Genomic DNA, 19,209 nt, shown 5'->3' with positions numbered 1-19,209 from the left:
GTTTAGAGGCCCTTGACTGACCAGAGAGCACCTGGCAGAGGAAATCAAAGAGCAGTAGGAAGCACATAGATCCACCTACTCTAAATGAAGAGATGTTCTTTGACATTGCCATTTAAACAAGAGAGCTGCAAACACCTGAAAGAAGAGGGAGAGGAAACAATGAACAGAATATTGGAGCCACCAGTAGAAGGCAAGATCAGGACTTCTTCTCCCCTACCATCAGTACACCTCAAAAAAATTGCTCGTTGCTGGTGGGAAAGCTTCGCTATTTCTTAAAAGTACTCAAGTGACCTGTCGTAACGGCGGGAGAGATGCGACACACCATATGCGATGAATAGCAAATCCCGAAGTTTATTGAAACTCCACACATATTTATATTAGTGTTAATGAAGCTTATACATATTGCAAAAGCCGAGCTCATTATTGGTTAAAGCACACTTAGATCAAACACACCTACTTCTATCTCTTAACAATTATTTTGCTTCTATGTGTACATTCTTCTAATTTCTCTACCTTGGGATAGCTACATTTTCTGGCAAGCAATTTTCTCCCCCGTCTTCCCGTTTTAGAGAAGGTCACTGTGACCTTCGTCAGTAATTGGGCACCGGTTGCTTAGTTCCCAGCTTGTTTCTCTTACCCTTATCCATCGGTATCACATCGGAATGTCCTTTCTCAGCTAACCAATTATCCAAAAAGCTCTCTACATCTCCCCTGTTTTTCTGTTGAACAAGCATAGTTTGATTAAATGCAGTAGTTATTATCTTTCGCACCATATTCTGCAAGCATATACAAAAACAAGGCAAAACTAATACTAACAACAAAACTACAATAGCTACTACAATGCTAACCTTAATAATTGAACGTAACCAAGATCCTAAGTTTAAAGATTTGAGCCATCCATCAATACCAAGGCCTGATTCCACTTGTAAGTTCCATCAAGCACAGCTGCTCGGGTCCATTTAGCAGGTACCCACAAAGGTCCTGTAGGAGTAGAAACACAAAGATATCCGCGGCCCCAGTATAACACCTTAGCAGGACTTTGTCATTGTCCTGACTTGGGATCCCTGTATCTCACCCACACATCTTTCTTTACACCATCTGCTTCACGTACATAGTGACGAATCACAGCAGGAACCTTGTTTTCCCGAAAAACACACAGGTGGTTCAAAACAAACAAGCACTTTAACAATCTCTCTTGTGGCTCTCTGGTATCCTTATATTTACTCAGATATCTTTTTAAGGTACCATTTGCTCTCTCAACAATCGCTTGTCCTGTAGGAGAATTGGGGATGCCGGTTATGTGCTCTATTCCCCACATTTGCAGAAATTGCTTTATTCTTTTGCTACTGTAAGCAGGCCCATTGTCTGTCTTGATACGCTGTGGTACTCCCACTACTGCAAAACAACTGCTGAGATGTCTCTCTACCTGCCCTGCTTTCTCACCAGTCTGCGCTGTGGCCCATATAAAATGACTGTAAGTGTCTATGGTAACATGTACATACTTCAACCTCCCAAACTCTGCCACATGTGTGACATCCATTTGCCAGGTCTCATTTGTGCTCAGCCCTCTTGGGTTAACTCCCAGACCTAAACCACAGCCTCCATTATGATGACTGCATATAGGACAGGCTTTGACTATTGCCCGTGCCTCCTCCATAGATATTTGAAATTCTCTATGAAGGCCTTTTGCATTATGGTGGAACATGGAGTGTGCCTCTCTGGCTATGGTCTGTTTGGGAATCGGAGTTGCTTGTGTGATTGAGACTAACTTATCTGCTCGCATGTTACCTTCTCCCAGACCAATATCCCATTTGTGACTTCTGATATGGATAACACAAAAGGAATGCTTTCTTAGCCTAATTGCTCTCTGCAGTTGCATAAACAGCTCATGTAACCTCCTGTTTTGAACCTCTTTTATGGAGGCATCCTCTATTCTCTCACACACTCCTGCAACATACAAAGAATCTGTTACAATGTTAAGAGGTCCAGAGAAATGCATCATGGCCCATACAACAGCCAAAAGCTCCATCGTTTGTAAAGTGTCCACCTCAGTAGCTCGGAGTATGTGATGATGCCATTGTCCCTTTTCTCGCCAGGTCACTGCAGCAGTTTTAGATTTTCTTCCTGCATCAGTGTAGGCAGTTGTAGCATCCGACAAGGGCTTCAGTGATCTTTTTGGGCATTGAATCCAACCCCATTGTCCTACCCAATTCAATGGTACATTGGGAATATCATCAGTGGCAGTCACACTACCGGCTCCCAACAGAGCCTCTTGTAACTCCATACTGTTTGCCAGATACCATGTCAATGTATCCTTTTTCATTGGTATCTGTATCTGATCAGGTTCCTTTCCCATAATCTGTATTGTCCGTTCACGACCCTTTTTAAGGAGATCAGCTAGACTTTCAATTTTCTGAAGAAGGGTTTTCTGTTGTTGAAGTGGAGGAGATATCCATTCCAAGGCCCATGTCTCCCCCGTTTTTCTGTTGTGCTGAGTAAGTGCACCCAGTAAAAATTTTGGTCCACACCAAACTGTCAGCTGTATAGGAAGGTCGAGATCACGTCTCCGAACACTGCCTTGTGTAACACAGTCCAATATCCGCTGCAGTGTCTCAGCCTGTTCAGGGGCTATACGAACAGGCTGTGCCGGATCAGTCCCCTTCAGTAAAGGTCGAAGCTCGTCCAAGAGGTCATTAGGGATACCAACAATGGGGCATAGCCACTGTAGATCCCCCAGTAACTTCTGAACATCATGCAATGTATGCAATTTGATGTTTAATTGCAATTTCTGAGGGGTAACAATTTGATCAGTAAGTGTCCACCCCAAATATTTCCACGGTGCAGACAACTGAATTTTTTCAGGAGCTACAGTCAGTCCATGGAGCTTCAGAGCATCATGTATTGCCTGAATTTGTTGACGCGCAAAAGGTTCTGGTTGTGCAAATAGAATGTCATCCATATAATGATAAATAATTGTGTCAGGCCAGGCATGTCGCAAGGGCTGTAGAGCTGCAGCGACATAAAGTTGACACAAGGTGGCGCTGTTCCGCATTCCCTGGGGAAGAGAAACCCATTCGAATCTCGTGTCCGGCTCCGCTCTGTTTAAAGACAGCAAAGTGAATGCAAACCTGCGAGTATCTCGAGGATGCAGAGCAATAGTAAAAAAGCAGTCCTTCAGATCAATAATCAAAAGTGGCCAGTCCCTTGGTAGCATAGCCGGGTTAGGTAAACCAGGTTGTAGGGCCCCCATTGGCTCCATCTGTTCATTGACAGCTCGCAAATCATGTATCAAGCGATACTTTCCCGACTTCTTCTTAATCACAAAGATGGGCGTGTTCCATGGACTTGTTGACAGCTGTAAATGTCCATGTGTATATTGTTCGTATACCAGCATGTGAACCTGCTCGAGACTTTCCCTTTTTAAAGGCCACTGCTTAACCCATACCGGTGTGTTCGTGGTCCAGGTCAATGGGATTGGGAAAGTCCATGCAATGGCCCTTAGCCTAAAGGGTGCTCATTTGTCAAAACCACACCCATCTGAGCCAGAATGTCCCGACCGATTAGACACTGCACAGTAGGAGGCAAAGGTACAACTGACAAAACACCCCGTACAGCTTTATCCTCAATAGTCACAGTTAACATGGGTGTCTTCCTTGCAAATGTCAGGCCTCCAACTCCGGTTACTGGCATAGTAGTTGACTGCAATGGCCAAGTGTGGGGCCAAAAATCCGGACTCACAATGCTGGAGTCTGCGCCAGTGTCTAACAGTCCTTCCAAGGTTCGCCTTTCGCCCTGATAGTCCAAAATGACAGTGCACTTTGGCCGTTCATTTAAGTTCATTGTCAAAAGAGCAAGGCCTCCAGTGGATCCGAATCCATGCTCTCCTCTGGACTGTGCCTGACGAGGAGGTACAGTTTTAGCCAACTGTTGCAAAGGAATTAATTGAGCTATCCTTTGTCCTTTTTCGATCCGCATCGGTGGAAAAAGAGTATGCACCATAATGGAAATCTCCCCTGTATAATCAGCGTCTATCACTCCAGATAAAACAAATAATCCCATCATTGTAGCCGAGGAACACCCTAAAAGCAGAGCTCCCATAGGTAATCCATCAATAAGTGGTCCTTTTACCCCAGTTGGAACCTTTTCTGGGTGAGTAGTCATCAAAGTCACGGTTGCTGCTGCTTCGAGGTCTAATCCAAGGCTCCCGGCGGTGGCGGGCTGGAGGCAGGTTGAGCCGAAGTGGTGACAGCTGCTACTTGTGTCCGGGCGCGGCGGCTGGTGGGCGCGCTGGCTCTGCCGTTTCCCGAGCGGCGTCTGCAGATTCCGGTATTGTGGGTGTCCAGGCGGCAATCCTTACACCAAACACTGACGGCGGGACAGTCCCGTCGCGTATGTCCCATTCCTCCACATCGGTAGCATCTGAATCGGCTAGTAGATGGAGCTCGTGGAGCATTTATTGCTGCTGCCTGGAGCGGGGCGAGGGCCGCCAGCACTTGGTTTTGAGAAGACTCTGCCTGCTTCTGTAACCCGACCCCTAGCTCTTTAATAGCATCTACTAACATTGCCTGTGATCCCAGCGGGACATTAGCTAATCGTTCTAAAGCTTCCTCTATAGACCAATTAGCTCCCAGGGTATTTATCACATTCTTGGTAAGCTGATTGCTGTTTTGAAGTGCACACTGCTTTAACAAGGTCCCTTTCATGAATTCAGGGACTCCTACCCGTTCAATAGCGCTGGCTACCCTGTCTATAAAAGCTCCGAAAGACTCTTCCGTACCTTGCTTCATCCCCATGTAAGAAGGAATTCCTCCCGGATCTTTAATTCTATCGATAGCTAAATGTGCTAACCGCATAGCCTCTCTGCACTTCTCGGGACCAATCAATGCTTGTGCCTCCGTTCTAAGAAACGGCCCGAACCCCATTAACTCCTCCAGGGTCACCCCATATAACGGATCCCCTGGTTGCTGTACCACTGCGACACATTGCTGACAAATCGCGTGCCAATGGGCATTAAACAAAAGCTGTTGGTGTTGAGTAAAAATGAGCCGTATTACTGTCCTGCAATCTGCCGGCAGCAAAACCTGAGTGCCCCAGATGTAATCCAGTTTTGTGGGTTCACTAGTTACTCCAAATTGACTAACCATGGATCATAACTGCGATAACAGTTTCCAATCCAAGGCAGTTATTGTGGCTTGAAACCCTCCCCCTGCCAGGGGAGAATAAACCACTGGGCAAGCCATTTCCATAGCAGCCGATCTCGCCTCCTCATCCCCCGTGTCCATAAATTCTTTAGCTACCGCCGCCCATGCCTCCCTTCGCTGCTGAGCAACGGCCCTTGCAAGGTCACCGTCTGACCCGGGGACGGTCGAACCGCTAAGCGGAGGAGGTGTAGGGTTTGACACCGGGACAGGCGGCGCGGACGGCACAGCCGGAGGACACGCGGGGGGGGGCTGCTGCCCGAAAGAGGAACTGGTAGCGGCGGGGAGCCGTTGTCTGGAGCGGGGGCTGGGGTTGGCGGGGAGCCGCTGCTTATTGCAGATGCCGGTGCTGGCGGCAGACCGCCACCTGAGGCAGGAACTGAAATCGGTGAGGGGGTGCCCGTCAAAACAGGCGCCGAAGCTGGCGGGGCCGTGCTGCTTAAAGCAGGCACCGATGGGGGTGGGGAACTGCCGTTTAAGGTAGAAGGCGATGCCGGCGGCAGATTGACTGTGGACGTAACAGGAGGCAGCGGGGAACCAAACCAGTCCCCATAACTCCTGTTCCTTTCATGAGCTGCACTGGCCTGCCGGGCAGCTCTTTCCTCTGCCTGGTATTTTAGCAATTCATCATGAACGACTCGCCATAACTTCCCCCACTTTTTCGCGGTCTTATCGTCATCTATGACTGCGTGCCACAGCTTATCCCCGAATATACGCCACTCCGACAATTCATGCACTGTATGTGGATTACGAAAAAGCCCCTGTGCACACCCATAAGCTAACAACCCAGCAAGTTCTTTCTGTAAATCTATTCCTCTAATCTGACGCCCTCGTAAAAAGTCAGTAAATAAATCATATGCTGCTTGCCTGTCTTTATCCATTTTAACGACGATAGCGCGCTTCTTGCGGCTCTATTCAGGTCCGGCAGCACGTAGCAGCCGGGCACTCCTCTGAGCTCACCCGGGGCACTTGACACCTTCTTTTTTCAGCGGTGTTTTTTGCCGTCCCCAGCCGCGAAAGGACCTGCACTTGACTTTCACGCCTCCGACCGTGGCTAGTCCCGAAGGAACACGTCCGGGGTCACCATTTGTCGTAACGGCGGGAGAGATGCGACACACCATATGCGATGAATAGCAAATCTCGAAGTTTATTGAAACTCCACACATATTTATATTAGTGTTAATGAAGCTTATACATATTGCAAAAGCCGAGCTCATTATTGGTTAAAGCACACTTAGATCAAACACACCTACTTCTATCTCTTAACAATTATTTTGCTTCTATGTGTACATTCTTCTAATTTCTCTACCTTGGGATAGCTACATTTTCTGGCAAGCAATTTTCTCCCCCGTCTTCCCGTTTTAGAGAAGGTCACTGTGACCTTCGTCAGTAATTGGGCACCGGTTGCTTAGTTCCCAGCTTGTTTCTCTTACCCTTATCCATCGGTATCACATCGGAATGTCCTTTCTCAGCTAACCAATTATCCAAAAAGCTCTCTACAGTGGTGCCTTTCTGTTGGGAGCTCCTTGAGTCAAGAAGTTTATTCTGTAGCATCAGCAGTGGGCTGGCCTGAGCTGCATCAGCAAAGCTGCTGAAGGAATCAAAATCTTCTCTGAATTGAGAAGATCCATCCTGGCTTTAAGGCACAGGGAGAGGGGAGCAGGCAGCTGGGTCTGGGCAAGCCATGCAGGGAAGGTGTCTCCTGGAAAGCCATGCCAGCTCTCCAGCAGCCACCCCCTTGTACTGGGGCTGAGCACAGAAACGGGAGCCTGAGGGATCCTGGACTGGACTGTGGTGCCTGCAGCCAGAGCCCTGCTGGAGAGAGATGAACCATGAACTGAGAAGCCCGTGCTGGGGTCACTTGGAGCATTGACTGTTTCATGCTGTCAGACCTTGGGACATCATCCCACAGGTGATTAATTACTGCTCATCTCCTTGCAGCCTGTGAGAGTGGATGTAGGGGAGACCTGTCATCTCTACATCGTGTTTGACCCAGCTTATGAACTGGATTTGAAGAGCTGGAAAAAAGAGAAGGTTCTGAAGATAGACATGGTCAGGGGCCATCCTTTTGTGGAGCATATCACCCTTCAGGGAGAAGTTCACTTCCCAAATCTCCAAATGCAGCCCAGCTCCGTGGAGTTTGGCTGCATCGTGGCTGGCACTAAAAAAGTGCGTTCCCTGGAGATGACCAACTGCAGCCCACTGCCCGTCCAGTACCGCTGGTCATTCCGTTCCGACAGCGAGGTGACCAGGTTTAGGTATGTGCACCTTTGGCCTCCCCTTGAAGCTCTTCTTGCTGTGTCCTGTTTGTACTTGGCCAAGAGCAAAGCTGTTTGCCTGGCATCTGACAAATGGCACTGAGCAGCTGTGCTCAGGCTGGATGCTCAGGGAATAGGTTTTCCACCACTTTGGTGCTGCACAGCCCCCACAGTGGTTTCCCCTGGGAAGGAAAGCTGGGGTGAAAGCTGCTTTCTCAGACCTCTGTGGCCTGAGACCATGTCCACCTTGATGAAGGGCTCCTAGTCCTTGTAGTCTTGTAATTAAAAGGTAACTTTTGTAGTTACAAGAAGAACTATGTCAGTGGGGTTTTTTTTTAGAAAGGAATGAGGCACTCGAACCAGATAGCAGCCACAGGACAGCTAAATCTTTCAGAGAAAAGAATTTATTGCTCTCTTATCAGAAGAAATGAACTTCTTCCCGCCTCGAAGGCACTGTTAGGATTAGAAGGAAGAAGTAGATGAAGACCAGACAGAATCCTGTGTTTGAATGGAATTGATGCATCCTGTATGAAGTGTATGAATATGCAACGGGCTATTGTTCTCAAGGGTTAATCCTTTGTTAGTGGGGGTCCTTTTTCGGGCTCGTGCTGCCCAGAAAAAGGTACCCGGACGTCCGTAACTCTTTGTATTTGTTGTCCCATTTGTTGTCCTAATTCAAATTGTCCAAATTATTTTTACTCTAATTGTATTACTATTTTTATAACCATTTTATTACTATTAAACTTTTAAAATTTTGAAAACAAGTGATTGGCATTTTTCACAATAGTTCTCTTATTTTCCAGAGATGAGCTTTGCCCACCTAAATTCAAACCCCAACCACCAAAAGGGAAGAATACCAGTTTGGAGTCCCCAGCATCTCGATGGAGACACTTCAAGATGAGACAGGAGCAGGCAGCCAGAATGCTGAAAGAAGTGGATGATTTTACCCAGTCTTTAAGAGACAAGGTAGATTTTCTTGTACATCTGCTGCTTGTGTTGCCTCCCCAGCCTGCCACCACCAAGTCATGCTCGTGCTGAGCTCCCTTTTTGCTGCCCTGCTGTCCTGTGCCCTGACAGTGGGCTGGGCAGCAGGGCCAGTGGCTGGACACGGGCTGTGTGGGAGGGAGAAATAGGAGAGTTTTCCTTGGAGAAGCTCACTCAGGTCCTACAGACCTGTGCTGAGTGTGGGATTTTTTGCCTTCACAATGAAAGAAGAGGCTTTTATCTGCATCATCATGGTAAGGCCTCCAGCTTCCTTCCCAGAGCCAGCTGGGATGAGTCCTGATCTCCATGGAGCCTCTTCCCAAGGCAGCCAGACTCCCTGTTTGCAGGGCTCTGCTTTCACCCAGAGCTGCTATTGCACTGCTGGCCCTGGAGCTGTCTTACAAACGGAGACTTTGCAACGTGGCTGTCTCTTCCTCCCAGCATAGAAAATGGCTTCTTTTTCAGGTGCAATCAGATCAACTTCCTGAATTCCCCCGCCTCCAAGTAGGGTTTGAGGGAATCAGCAGCTCCGTGGACGAACCGCAGCCTTCCCTCGAAGCAGAGAAGGCAGGAGGGAATCTGTCTCACTTGCACATTGTCAGTGTGGCAAGCAGGGCTGGAGCTGCCAGTGCCACTGGTGGGCCTCAGCATTGGCCACAGAGGGGCCTCCCATCCCTGCAGGCCCATCACAAAGGGCTGCTGAAGGAACTGGTAGTTGGAGAGGCCATGCAGGACACGTTGTAGGGCTGCCCAAGGACACTTTGCAGCACCTATGGAGGGCACTGCTCCCCCTGGAACTCCTCAGGTGGTCCATAGGAAACTTTTGCAGGAGCTTTTGCTGTAGCACCTTGAGAAAGCAGCATTTAAATCAGAGAGAGGGGAAGAGCCTCAGGAGTCAGATGAGCTGGGCTGGAGTCCTTCGCTCAGCTCCGAGAGCTCTCACTCTGAGCCTCCTCCTTTTCTAAAAGCAGTAAGAAATGCTTTTTAAAGGCAAGTTGTGCATCAGAGAGAATTTCTACTGCCAGGAGACATCCCAGGTCACTTTCACGTAATGTACTAATTAATGCATTGATCTGTGAGTGTGGGAGAAGATTTTCCCCATGGTCCCTGCACTGGTCAGTGGCATGGATGCAGGATGAGATGAGGGTGATTCTGGCAGTGTTTGGGGAATAGGCCCCTCCAGGTACAGCTGCACTTTGCTCCAAGATGCTCCTCTGCATCCATTGCCATGCTCAACAGCTCAATCTCTCCTGTCTTCCATCCAGGCTTTCAGTATCCTGCCAATGTCAGGTGTGCTGCAGCCAGGTGAGAGCCAGCAGGTCTCCTTCACCTACTCTGGCCACCTCAACACCATCTCCGATGTCACGGCGCTGTGCCACGTGGAGAGAGGCCCCACCTACGAGGTGCTGGTGACCGGGGAGATCTCACGTGTCCGCTACTCCGTGAGGCCCCAGGAGATCAACTGTGGCTTACAGGTACCACACACATCCCTGGCACAGCTCCTTGCCTTGGCACCACGGCCAGCAGGTTCCTGCCCACCTCGCTCCAGGGCTCCCTTCCCAGCCCCTTTGTTGGCTCTGGGGCTTGGAAGCCCAACCTTTGAGGGACACATCTGGCATCCAAGCTGCTCTAAAATGGCCATCTCCAACCCTCTCCACAATGCTGGGAATGCCTCTTTTTCAGGGTACCTAACACTGCCTCTGGGGCAGGCAGGGTCCCAGTGGGGGTGCTCTGAGGGGTGTGTCCCTGAGACATCTCTCTGCTGATCCACACCTAAAGCCTGACCTCCAAGGAGATGCTCTTGTCTAAAGCTCTTGCTTAATCCACACAATAATCAAGGGAAGAAGTTGGGCTTCCAGTCACTACCGTTGGAGAGACTGTCCCAGAATAATCCCCACTTCACTCTTTTCCAGTCAAAAGCCCACAGATATTTCCAGCTGCTGGCCCTGTCTGTGTTGCCCTGGGTGACTCCCTTGTTGCATCTATGTTGCTTGCCAATACTTGCATGCAGGTGCCTTTTCTCCTGGAATGCCTCAGTGCTGTCTCTGTTTCTCCTGGCTGTGGGTGACCCCTCAGAGGGCAGAGGGCCTGTGTGCCCTGGTTCATTTATTGCTGGCCCTCACATGGTTGTTACCACAGCTCTGTGTGCTGCCAGAGCTGCCTGGTGCTGTGCAGGTACCCTGTGAGTCTCACTCACTGGATTTTGATGAGCAGTACCTTGAGGAGGAGAAGGTGAGAAGGCAGGTCTAGTCCCCATGTACACGCTGCCCAAGCTTCACAGCACTCCAGCATTCCCAGGCTTGTGCCAGGGAGATGGAGGCAATCCCCAGGGCAAAGCCAGCTCTGCTGACATGCTGTGGGAGGACCTAAACTAAATAGTTGGTGTTATTGGGAGGAAGGGAGGAGACAGAAAATGGGTTGATTGAGTCTGTGTGATGAAAGGCAAGAAAAGGAATCTTGCGTATGGTTTCTCTTCCCTCCACATACAGATCCTGCGGATGGCAGTGGGGTCTGAGTACCAAAAGAGCTTTGTTATGCCTCCACGTGCCATGGGTGAGACACTGCCTCCAGAGGTGCTGCAGGACCACGAAGCACACAGGAGGCCAAAGGCTCAACAGGCAGAGCTCAAGCCCATGGCAGAAGCCAAGGCCAGGGCTGAGTCTGAGTCCAAGGCCAAGGCCATGGGCAAGGCAGCAGCAGGTCAGAAAAACAGTGAGGGTTTGGTGGTGTCTGTTTTGCCTGTGGTCCAGCCCATACACCCTGAACTCTCTCTGTCACCTTGCTCTCCAGGGAAAGCCCATTCTTTTAGCAGCTGCCTGTTCCCCAGCTTGGTGGAGGAGCTCTTGGCTGAAGGGCTGTGGCATCCTCTACCAACCCTGAGTGTAGCCAAAGCAAGCTCCTATCTGCCTGCCATAGACTGGGGAAATCATCAGGATATTTCCTTGTGTCCCTTAGCCACAAAGACTAGGGCTGGATGAGTTTCTCAGCCAGTAGGACCAGGTCTAATATCACTGGCTCTTTTATATTTGCACCTTCCTAGCAACAAAAGAACAATCTCATCTTGCTTTCACCGAGTCTCCTTTCCTGGGATCCGAGGGCATGGGGACTTTACTGCCCGGCCATAGCTTGGGGGATTGTCTGAATTCTGGGGAGGGATACAAGCTCCCCAATATCTCCTGGGATGATAGGCTGGGTCAGGAAAAGCTGTGAATCCTTGCAGCTGACCCAGAGCACCCAGGTCAGCTTGCAGTCACTCATGGTTTCTCCTCTTTGTGCTAAAGAACTGCAGCGAGAGAAAGCTCTGCAGAGGAAAGCAGAAGTGGATAAAATAGCACTGGAAAGGAAGCTCATAGGGAGGAAAAGGTGAGTAAGGCTTCCATGGGTTACTGCTGTTCCATGGGTTATTGTCCCTGGAGGGCTTCCCTGCTCCAAGGACTCTGAGCTCAGAGGTGCTGCATAGCAAAGGCCAGAAGCAGCACAGGGATGGCCATTCTGAGCTCCCTGGCTCCCAAGAGAGGAAGGACCTTCTTCTGTTGAGACACAACATCTTCTTCTCTATTGGAGTGCTGAGCCCTCCTGGCTTAGATGCTGCCTGCAGGGAGCTGGGCTCTGGGCTTGCCTTGGCACTGCCTCTAGAGGTGTCTTTAGGTCCATGGTGTTGAGTTGCACCTTCTTGATCATCTTCCTTCACCAAAACAGTGGGATTGTGGTATGGGCAGGTGTGGGGCACAGAGCAAACCTTGGTTTGGGTCCTGCTCCTGCCACAGCATTGCAAGTCCTTGCAATGCTGATCTGCCAGGCTTCTCCTTATGGTGGGACACCACCCACAGAAGCTCACGTCCTTTAGGCTCCCCTTCAGCTGCAGCAGTAGGCCAGCCCAGGAGAAGCTCAGCTCCAGCAAGGCAGCCCAGCTCAGGACACACAGGCAAAGTGTGGAGCTGAGAGTGGAGGCTGGTTAAAGCAAGTCTGTGTATCAGCACTTCCTTCAGCCCAGGCTGAAGTTGGTTTCATGGGGAGGAGACAGATGAGGCTGTTTCAGATGGCTTTCATGGCAGAGAGCACCGGTTTGCTTGCTCACAGCTGGGTTCCTGCAGGAAATCTGGCTGACAAGAGCCTGTCTTGCAGGAGAGGAGTTCCTGCAGCCTTTGCTTTCTGACTGATAGGATTATTCTCATTAAGGAGCAGGCTGTGCCCTGAGGGGTGCTGAATGAGCTGAGTGAGAATTGTAGGAGAGATAAGCAGATGTCAGCAATCTGTGATCTGCTTTAAACTGGGAAATCAAGAGACAAAGAGCATTTTCAGGCATCAGCACAGAGAGCTGCTGGATCAGCCTTTGGCAGTGGGCTGGAGGTGTCTGGCTGTGCCTTAAGAGGGAGCTTGCACAGCCAAGACCTTATGATGGCAAGGTTCAGGTTTGGCTGGTCCTGGAGGTCCCCTTGCACCAATGGCATCACTTGGGATGTTCCCAACCTCTGTGGGTTGAGAAAAATTCACGGAAATGGTCTCGTGGTTCTGCCTGGCCTCAGGGTCAAGGAATGAAGTGCAGGGCCGGCCAGGACTGCTGAGCCCAAGTTTCTGGTGGGGACTCTCAGCGATTTTTTCTGTTTTGTTTGCTGAAGGGAGCTGAAGCAGCTGGCTCAAAAGCGTGAGGAAGAGGCAAAAGCCTTAGAGGAGGAAGAGAGGCGGAAGGAGGAAGAAAGGCGGAAGGAGGAAGAGAAGCGGAAGAAGGACAAGAAGGGTGTCTCTGTGGGGAAGCAACCTCCAAAACCAGAGAAGGGGAAAAACAAACCTCCAGAAAAGAAGGAAACCAAACCCCCAGAGAAGAAGGAGACGAAAATCCTAAAGAAGGCAACCGAACCCCCAGAGAAGAAAAACAAACCTCCAGAAAAGGAAACTAAATCCCCAGAGAGAAAGGCAACCAAATTCCCAGAGAAGGAAACCAAAGCTCCAAAGAAGGGGGAAGCAAAAGCCCCAGAGAAGGGGGAACCCAAAACCTCAAAGAAGGATGAAACCAAAGCCCCAGAGAAGGGGGGAACCAAAGCCCAAAAGAAGGGGAGAACCAAAGCCCCAAAGAAGGGAGAATCTGAAATCCCAGAGGACGCAGCTGAGATGGAGAACTTGATCCAGAGGTTTCAGATCTATGAGTCATTGTAGCAGAATTTCTCCTACTGGAACAGAGTTCAGGGTACTGTGCAGATACCTGTGATCCAGAAGGGAAACAAGTTCCAGCATGCAGCTGGAAACAAAGGTCAGAAGACCAATAAGCCTCAGGAGAAGGTGAAGAAGAAACCTGAACAAAAATGTAGAGACCAAAGCAATCTTTAGTCATCTCAGCTGGAGATGCAAAGCAAAGTTACAGAGGGGACAGTCAGATGATGATGTTCCACAATGACTGGGTATCATCTGTGCTGATGGGGAGGTTACCCCTTCTTGGGACTCAGTTTTTTCAGGCAGGGAAAGATTATTCTTTAATCACTCAACTCAGTTTCTACAGTTTCAGACCTCGTGTGCAACTTTAATTAGTTAATAGATTTCTTTCTAATTACGCTATTGGTTAATAAAATATATTTTACTTGTGCATCAAATCTCTCTATTGTATTGTTTACTTGTTCTCTGCACTGATTCTCATGGGACAAATCCCTTGTTGTTGCAGGTACATTTGTTTTTCACCCTCAGAACAGATTGTTAACAAACTCTCATTCTCAAAATAGCTTCACATGGGAACTTGTAACTGCTTCTCTGCACTTAGAAGAGATGACAGGCCAGCTGTTAATATTGCAGAACAAGGCCTGATTTCATAAGGCCTTTCTTTTATCATTATTCTACCTGTCTATGACATCTCCCCCTTTTCATTCATTTAAAAAAGGCTCCTATGTTCTGATGTTGAAACAGCTCACTCTTGTGAGGGTATTATCTCATGAAGGTTTTCCCTGGTTATCTGTTAGACAACTGAAAGGTGAATAAGCCATAAATGAAATAACAGCATGATGGTGTACTGGAGGGATTAAAGTTGTAAAAAGCATATTGGAATTCTAAGTAAATCAGTTATGAGAAAAACTCATGGGAACTGCAAATTCCATGGAAACAGAAATTCAGTACGACTTTTTAAAGTGCAGGGTTACTGGAAAATAAATATAATAACGTGCAATTTAGCATATTGCTGAACAACCCAACAGCTTTTTGTGACTGTATCTGGCATCATTTTATATGGCAAATTTGTTAGCATTCTTGTTAAAAATATCAGACCATGTTAAAATTTGATAGGTAATAAGGCGTTGCATTTACCGCTTTTCAATCTCTCCAGTAACTGTAAAACTATATAAAAGAATCAGAATTTAGTCAGAAAACGAAATAAACTTAAAAAAACCCTATAGCAACACGTTTTCAAGGCACACAAACACAGTAGGTAAGGCTCCTGCCTCCTATCAGACAGAAGTAATCAAGCAGCTCTGCGCCAGAGCAGGGGCCTGTGCCGCCCACAGGGCAGAGGGAAAGCCCTACAATAAAGGGAAACTATGGGGAGAAGAGAGGACATTTAAAGTGCAATGACATAACTACACATCAATAAAGCTTCTCTTAATATTCACACAATAGTCATCCCTTCATTGCGCGGGCCAATCCTCTCATTATCCATGGATCCCAGCAGGGCCCTGCGGCCGTGAATGCGGCCCGCTCTGGGCTCGCCTGGCTCGGCCGCCACAGCGCCCCCGGGGCCGCTGCACCTCTGCTCCCCCAAAACACCCGCGGGGAAAAGAGCAGGGCAAAGGCAGCAACACAAAACAAACTCTAAAACCCGCACACAAAAAGATAAACACAGAAAAGGCACAAGCTGCATTTTATTTCATCTTCTGCCAACACAGTCACTGACTGAGAGTTGCATTTCCACGGCAAAGATCTGCCTTTTGAGAAACTTCAAACACAGAAATATCTTTTTTACTAGATGTGTACAAGGCCAGGCCTCATTGGAGGCACAGCTTTTCTCACAACTCTGCATCATCTTTAACTGAAAAAGAATTAAGCAGTATGGTCATGAGTCTGGCATCTCAGCCAGAAAGGCCAGGTATTAGAGGGAAGAAGTCAGCCTATAAAATCTGATTATTTTTCCTCTTCCATTGGTCTGTCAATAATGTTAATCAGAATGTATCTCTACATGTTAACATGAAGGTGTTTGTATTTACATAAGCAGTAATATATCTATAAAGACTTTTGAATTCTCTTCAAGGACAAGAAAATTTGAACCAATAATCCTTTCCTAATAGACAGGTCCAGTTTAACTTTTCACTGAAGATGTTAAACCCAAGGGTAGTTCATGTAATGCTGTCCTTACATGTCGCTATCTTCATGCACAACAGCCCATCTTTATTCTTCACAGCTCACATTTATATGGTTTTCTAAAGGCATTGTCTTTCATTTTAATTGGTTAGTAATTTACTGCAATTCGGTTCCTTGGTTGGTAGTTGCTAAAGTACATGTTAATCAAAACCTTTCCTCCCTAACGAGGTTTACATTCTTGTCTCCTGGATAGAAGCTCTGGGTAGAAGTCTTTCTTCTTCTTTCTTCTCCTTTCTCACAGGAACTTGTCAGGCTAGCTGTTAGCTGTACTTAGCTGAAGCAGCAGGCCTGAGCCATCATTTTACAAGGGTAACAAAGCTCTTCTTTTATACGGCTTTACAATATTGTATGTAACAATGTTGTATGCAACATTGACAAATGATTATTTCAATCTTAAAGAATAATCTTAAATTTCTTTCACGTGAATTTTGACCTTTGTAATATTTGTGTATGATATATTTGGAGTTAAAATCTGGTTTGAATCATCCCTTCATAGAATCACAGACTCATGAAATCATCAAGGTTGGGAAAGCTCCCTGAGACCACGGAGTCCCAGCTGTGCCCGATGCCCACCTTGTCCCCAGCCCAGAGCCCTGAGTGCCACCTCCAGCCTTTCCTGGGACACCTGCAGGGATGGGCACTGCCAAGCTCCCTGGGCAGCCCCTGCCAAGGCCTGAGCAGCCTTTCCATGGGGAAATTCCTGCTGGTGCCCAGCCTGAGCCCAGCCTGAGGCCGTTCCCTCTGCTCCTGTCCCTGTCCCTGGGAGCACAGCCCGACCCCCCGGCTGTCCCCTCCTGGCAGGGAGTTGTGCAGAGCCACAAGGGCCCCCCTGAGCCTCCTTTGCTCCAGGCTCAGCCCCTGCCCAGCTCCCTCAGCCCCTGCTGGGGCTCCAGCCAGGATAGCATCCTAGTGCTATACAAAGAGCAGTGCCGTAGGTGCCTTTATCACCACATTTTAATCTTTCATAAATACAGAAAGACTCGTCAGAAAGCACTAAAGCCAAGTCAGCAGCAAAAGTGCCAATGTCCTCTGCAAAGCAGGGCGGCCCGGGCCGGGCCGGCCCCAGGCTCGGTGCCGCGGTTGCCCGGTAACCGCGCCCGGGCCCTCAGCGTCTGTGACGGCGCCGTGGCCTCAGCGCCCTCAGCCGGCGCTGCTGCTCATTCGCACTCGGCATTAGCCAAGCGAATGGTTCGCAGAGATTGGTCTCTACGAGTCCTGTGATTTCGCGGAGAATTGGTCTCTGTGAGCAACTCGGAAACTCGCACAACATTGGTTTTTGCTAGGGACTCCTAAATTCACAGAACATTGGTTTCTGTGAGGGAGTCCTGAACTTACAAAGCATTGGTCTTTGTGAGGGAGTCCTGAATTTCGTTTGAAGGTAAAGATTGACTCAGGTTGTACTTTCTGGTTTTGTCACATCTCTGCTCTGAAAGAGAATGCCAGAGGGAAATACAGGATGGGATAATGCCAGTCTTCAGTTTGGTGGCATGTACAGCTGAGGGGATGAACCATATATGGTCTGCTGATGGTGCTTTTTGTCTCACCGAAGAAATGCAACATTTCCTAAATATACTAGTCTATCCTTTTTTTTCTATAGTATTTATTTAAACTACTTATAGGTGAATGAGTTCTGTTCAAGTTTCAGGGGGTTGTTATGATCTAGTTATTAAAATTATTAAGGAGATGCCCCTGGATTAAGGTGCAAAACATGACCATGTGCCAAAGTCAATAGTTTGGATTTTATGGAACAGTAAATGTGAGGAAGAGAGAGGGATAAAGAAATAGCAAAAGGAGGGGGGGAGGGAGGGAGCTGGCAAGGGGGGAAGAAAGAGAGCGACAGAGAGAGATTTAGTAGAAAATATCCCCATTCCATGGATCCCATCCCATTCAATCCTCTTCTGGTCTTCTCTGTGGTGAGGCCTCACAAAATGGAAGACTCCAAAGGATTAATGCAGATTTGGGCAAGGTGGCACTGCCCAGGTAGCTCCCTGGGGTGGGGCAAGTTTGGCTCTGTCTCTTGCTACTCTCAAATAATAGAAAATCTTTAGCACTAGGATATCCTTTGAGTCTGCCCTGAATTGGGTTGTGGCTTTTCAGATCTGTTGTGTTACTTTGCATGCCCTGCAGTCGTCTGGTGCAAGGCCTCAGGAATGGCTCTGGGGGCACTTTGGAGGTCTTTGATGGGTTATGACACCCCCTCAGCTGCCCCTCATGGGAAGGTCCCCTGGATGTGGCCTTCTGGGGCTGGGGGCTTCTAGAGCTGAGCCAGTTTGCCTGAGGGAGGATGGGTGTCCACTGCCCCTTAGCAGAGGTTGTGCCACACGCCCAGAATTTCCTCCTCCCCCCTCTGTTGATGGGAGGTTTGAGTGCAAACCTGGCCTCAGCAGACGAGTCTGTGGCTATGACTTCCCCAGCCTGAAGGCAGACAGAGCTGGTTTTCAGCACAGCTGCTGGGTCTGGCTTTAGTGGGGATGTATTTTTCTCCCTCAGCCTTGTTCACTTCTCCCCAGACCTGAGCTAATGGGATGCTAGTGTCAGCTTTATCTTGTCTCAAGTTCCCTTAGGCAGCTTAACTCCCAGTGCCAAGTTCCAGTCAGGAGGCATTTTCAGGGAAGGGTGGGCTTGGGGGTCTCAGCTTCTCTATACAGTTTTGTCACAATGGGCAAAAAGTTCTTTATAGCAATATTTAAGCCATTAACCATAACACTCCAGTCTCTCTCAAGTCCTGTGAGGAGCAGCTGAGAGAGCAGGGGTTGTTTAGCCTTAAGAAGAGGAGGTCCACTCAAGCTGTTTTTAAATAATATTTAAGCTACAGCTTTGATTGTTCTAAGTATTTTTAATGTTGAGCATTTTAGCTCCAGGTTTCAGTATGATCCATCTTTGAATTGCACAAGGTAACCATGTAGTTCAAATAAAGTCCAACTAGAGGCCTAACAATACTAGCTGCTTATGCCAAACAAGCACATAGCTACTTTCAAATCATAGAAAATCTTTAGCACCAGTATATCCCTTGAGTCTGCCATGAACTGGGTTCTGGATTTTCAGAGTTCCATTGTTGTTCCTTCCAGTTCTGTTGAGGGACTGTCACTCATCTGTGACATCATCACTTCACAATGGCATCTGGATTCCCAGGAAGGACCCCAACACCTCGACTTTTGCTTAGGGAAGGACTTAAGCCTAATACTGTGAGTAGCCCCTGGGGCTGTGTTAAGGCTGGAAACTGCCCTGGTGTCCCTGCTCTCCCTGCCCCTGTTGTCCAGCAGTGCTCTGAAGCTGCAGAGCCCCTCCCCAGCCCTCTGTGCCATGCTCCTGTTGCTGGGGCTGTCCTGGTGCAGTAGGGAACACTGTGGGATGTGTCAGGGACAGCCCAGCGCCTTGCCTGGCTGTGCCAGCAGAGCCAAGTGAAACCAATGCACAGCTGAAGCCCTCAGCATGGG

The 19,209-nt window shown here is 48.6% G+C and overlaps 1 protein-coding gene across 1 annotated transcript; it reads left to right on the top strand.

The window, feature by feature from the left end:
• Positions 1–5,538: 5,538 nt before the first annotated feature.
• LOC139604471 (uncharacterized) lies at positions 5,539–14,019 on the top strand. Its single transcript, XM_071455625.1, has 7 exons — positions 5,539–5,586; positions 7,140–7,456; positions 8,260–8,422; positions 9,706–9,915; positions 10,930–11,140; positions 11,722–11,803; positions 13,060–14,019. Exons 1-7 carry the CDS (start codon positions 5,539–5,541, stop codon positions 13,592–13,594), a joined length of 1,566 nt encoding a protein of 521 aa, XP_071311726.1. The 3' UTR covers positions 13,595–14,019.
• Positions 14,020–19,209: the final 5,190 nt, after the last annotated feature.

The sequence above is a fragment of the Agelaius tricolor genome, unplaced genomic scaffold, assembly GCF_023055355.1.
Source record: "Agelaius tricolor isolate 1412-34295 unplaced genomic scaffold, bAgeTri1.0.p SCAF_51, whole genome shotgun sequence".
In the NCBI taxonomy this organism is placed as follows: Eukaryota; Metazoa; Chordata; class Aves; order Passeriformes; family Icteridae; genus Agelaius; species Agelaius tricolor.
This window is presented reverse-complemented; position numbering and strand designations above follow the sequence as displayed.

What these genes read in the sequence shown, in the direction of transcription:
- LOC139604471 (XM_071455625.1), top strand. Translation starts at nt 5,539, where the DNA reads ATGCCGGTGCTGGCGGCAGACCGCCACCTGAGGCAGGAACTGAAATCG. An exon ending in TGAGGCAGGAACTGAAATCG is followed by an intron (nt 5,587 to 7,139) that starts GTGAGGGGGTGC and finishes ATCTCCTTGCAG; the next exon opens with CCTGTGAGAGTGGATGTAGG. An exon ending in CCCAGTCTTTAAGAGACAAG is followed by an intron (nt 8,423 to 9,705) that starts GTAGATTTTCTT and finishes TCTTCCATCCAG; the next exon opens with GCTTTCAGTATCCTGCCAAT.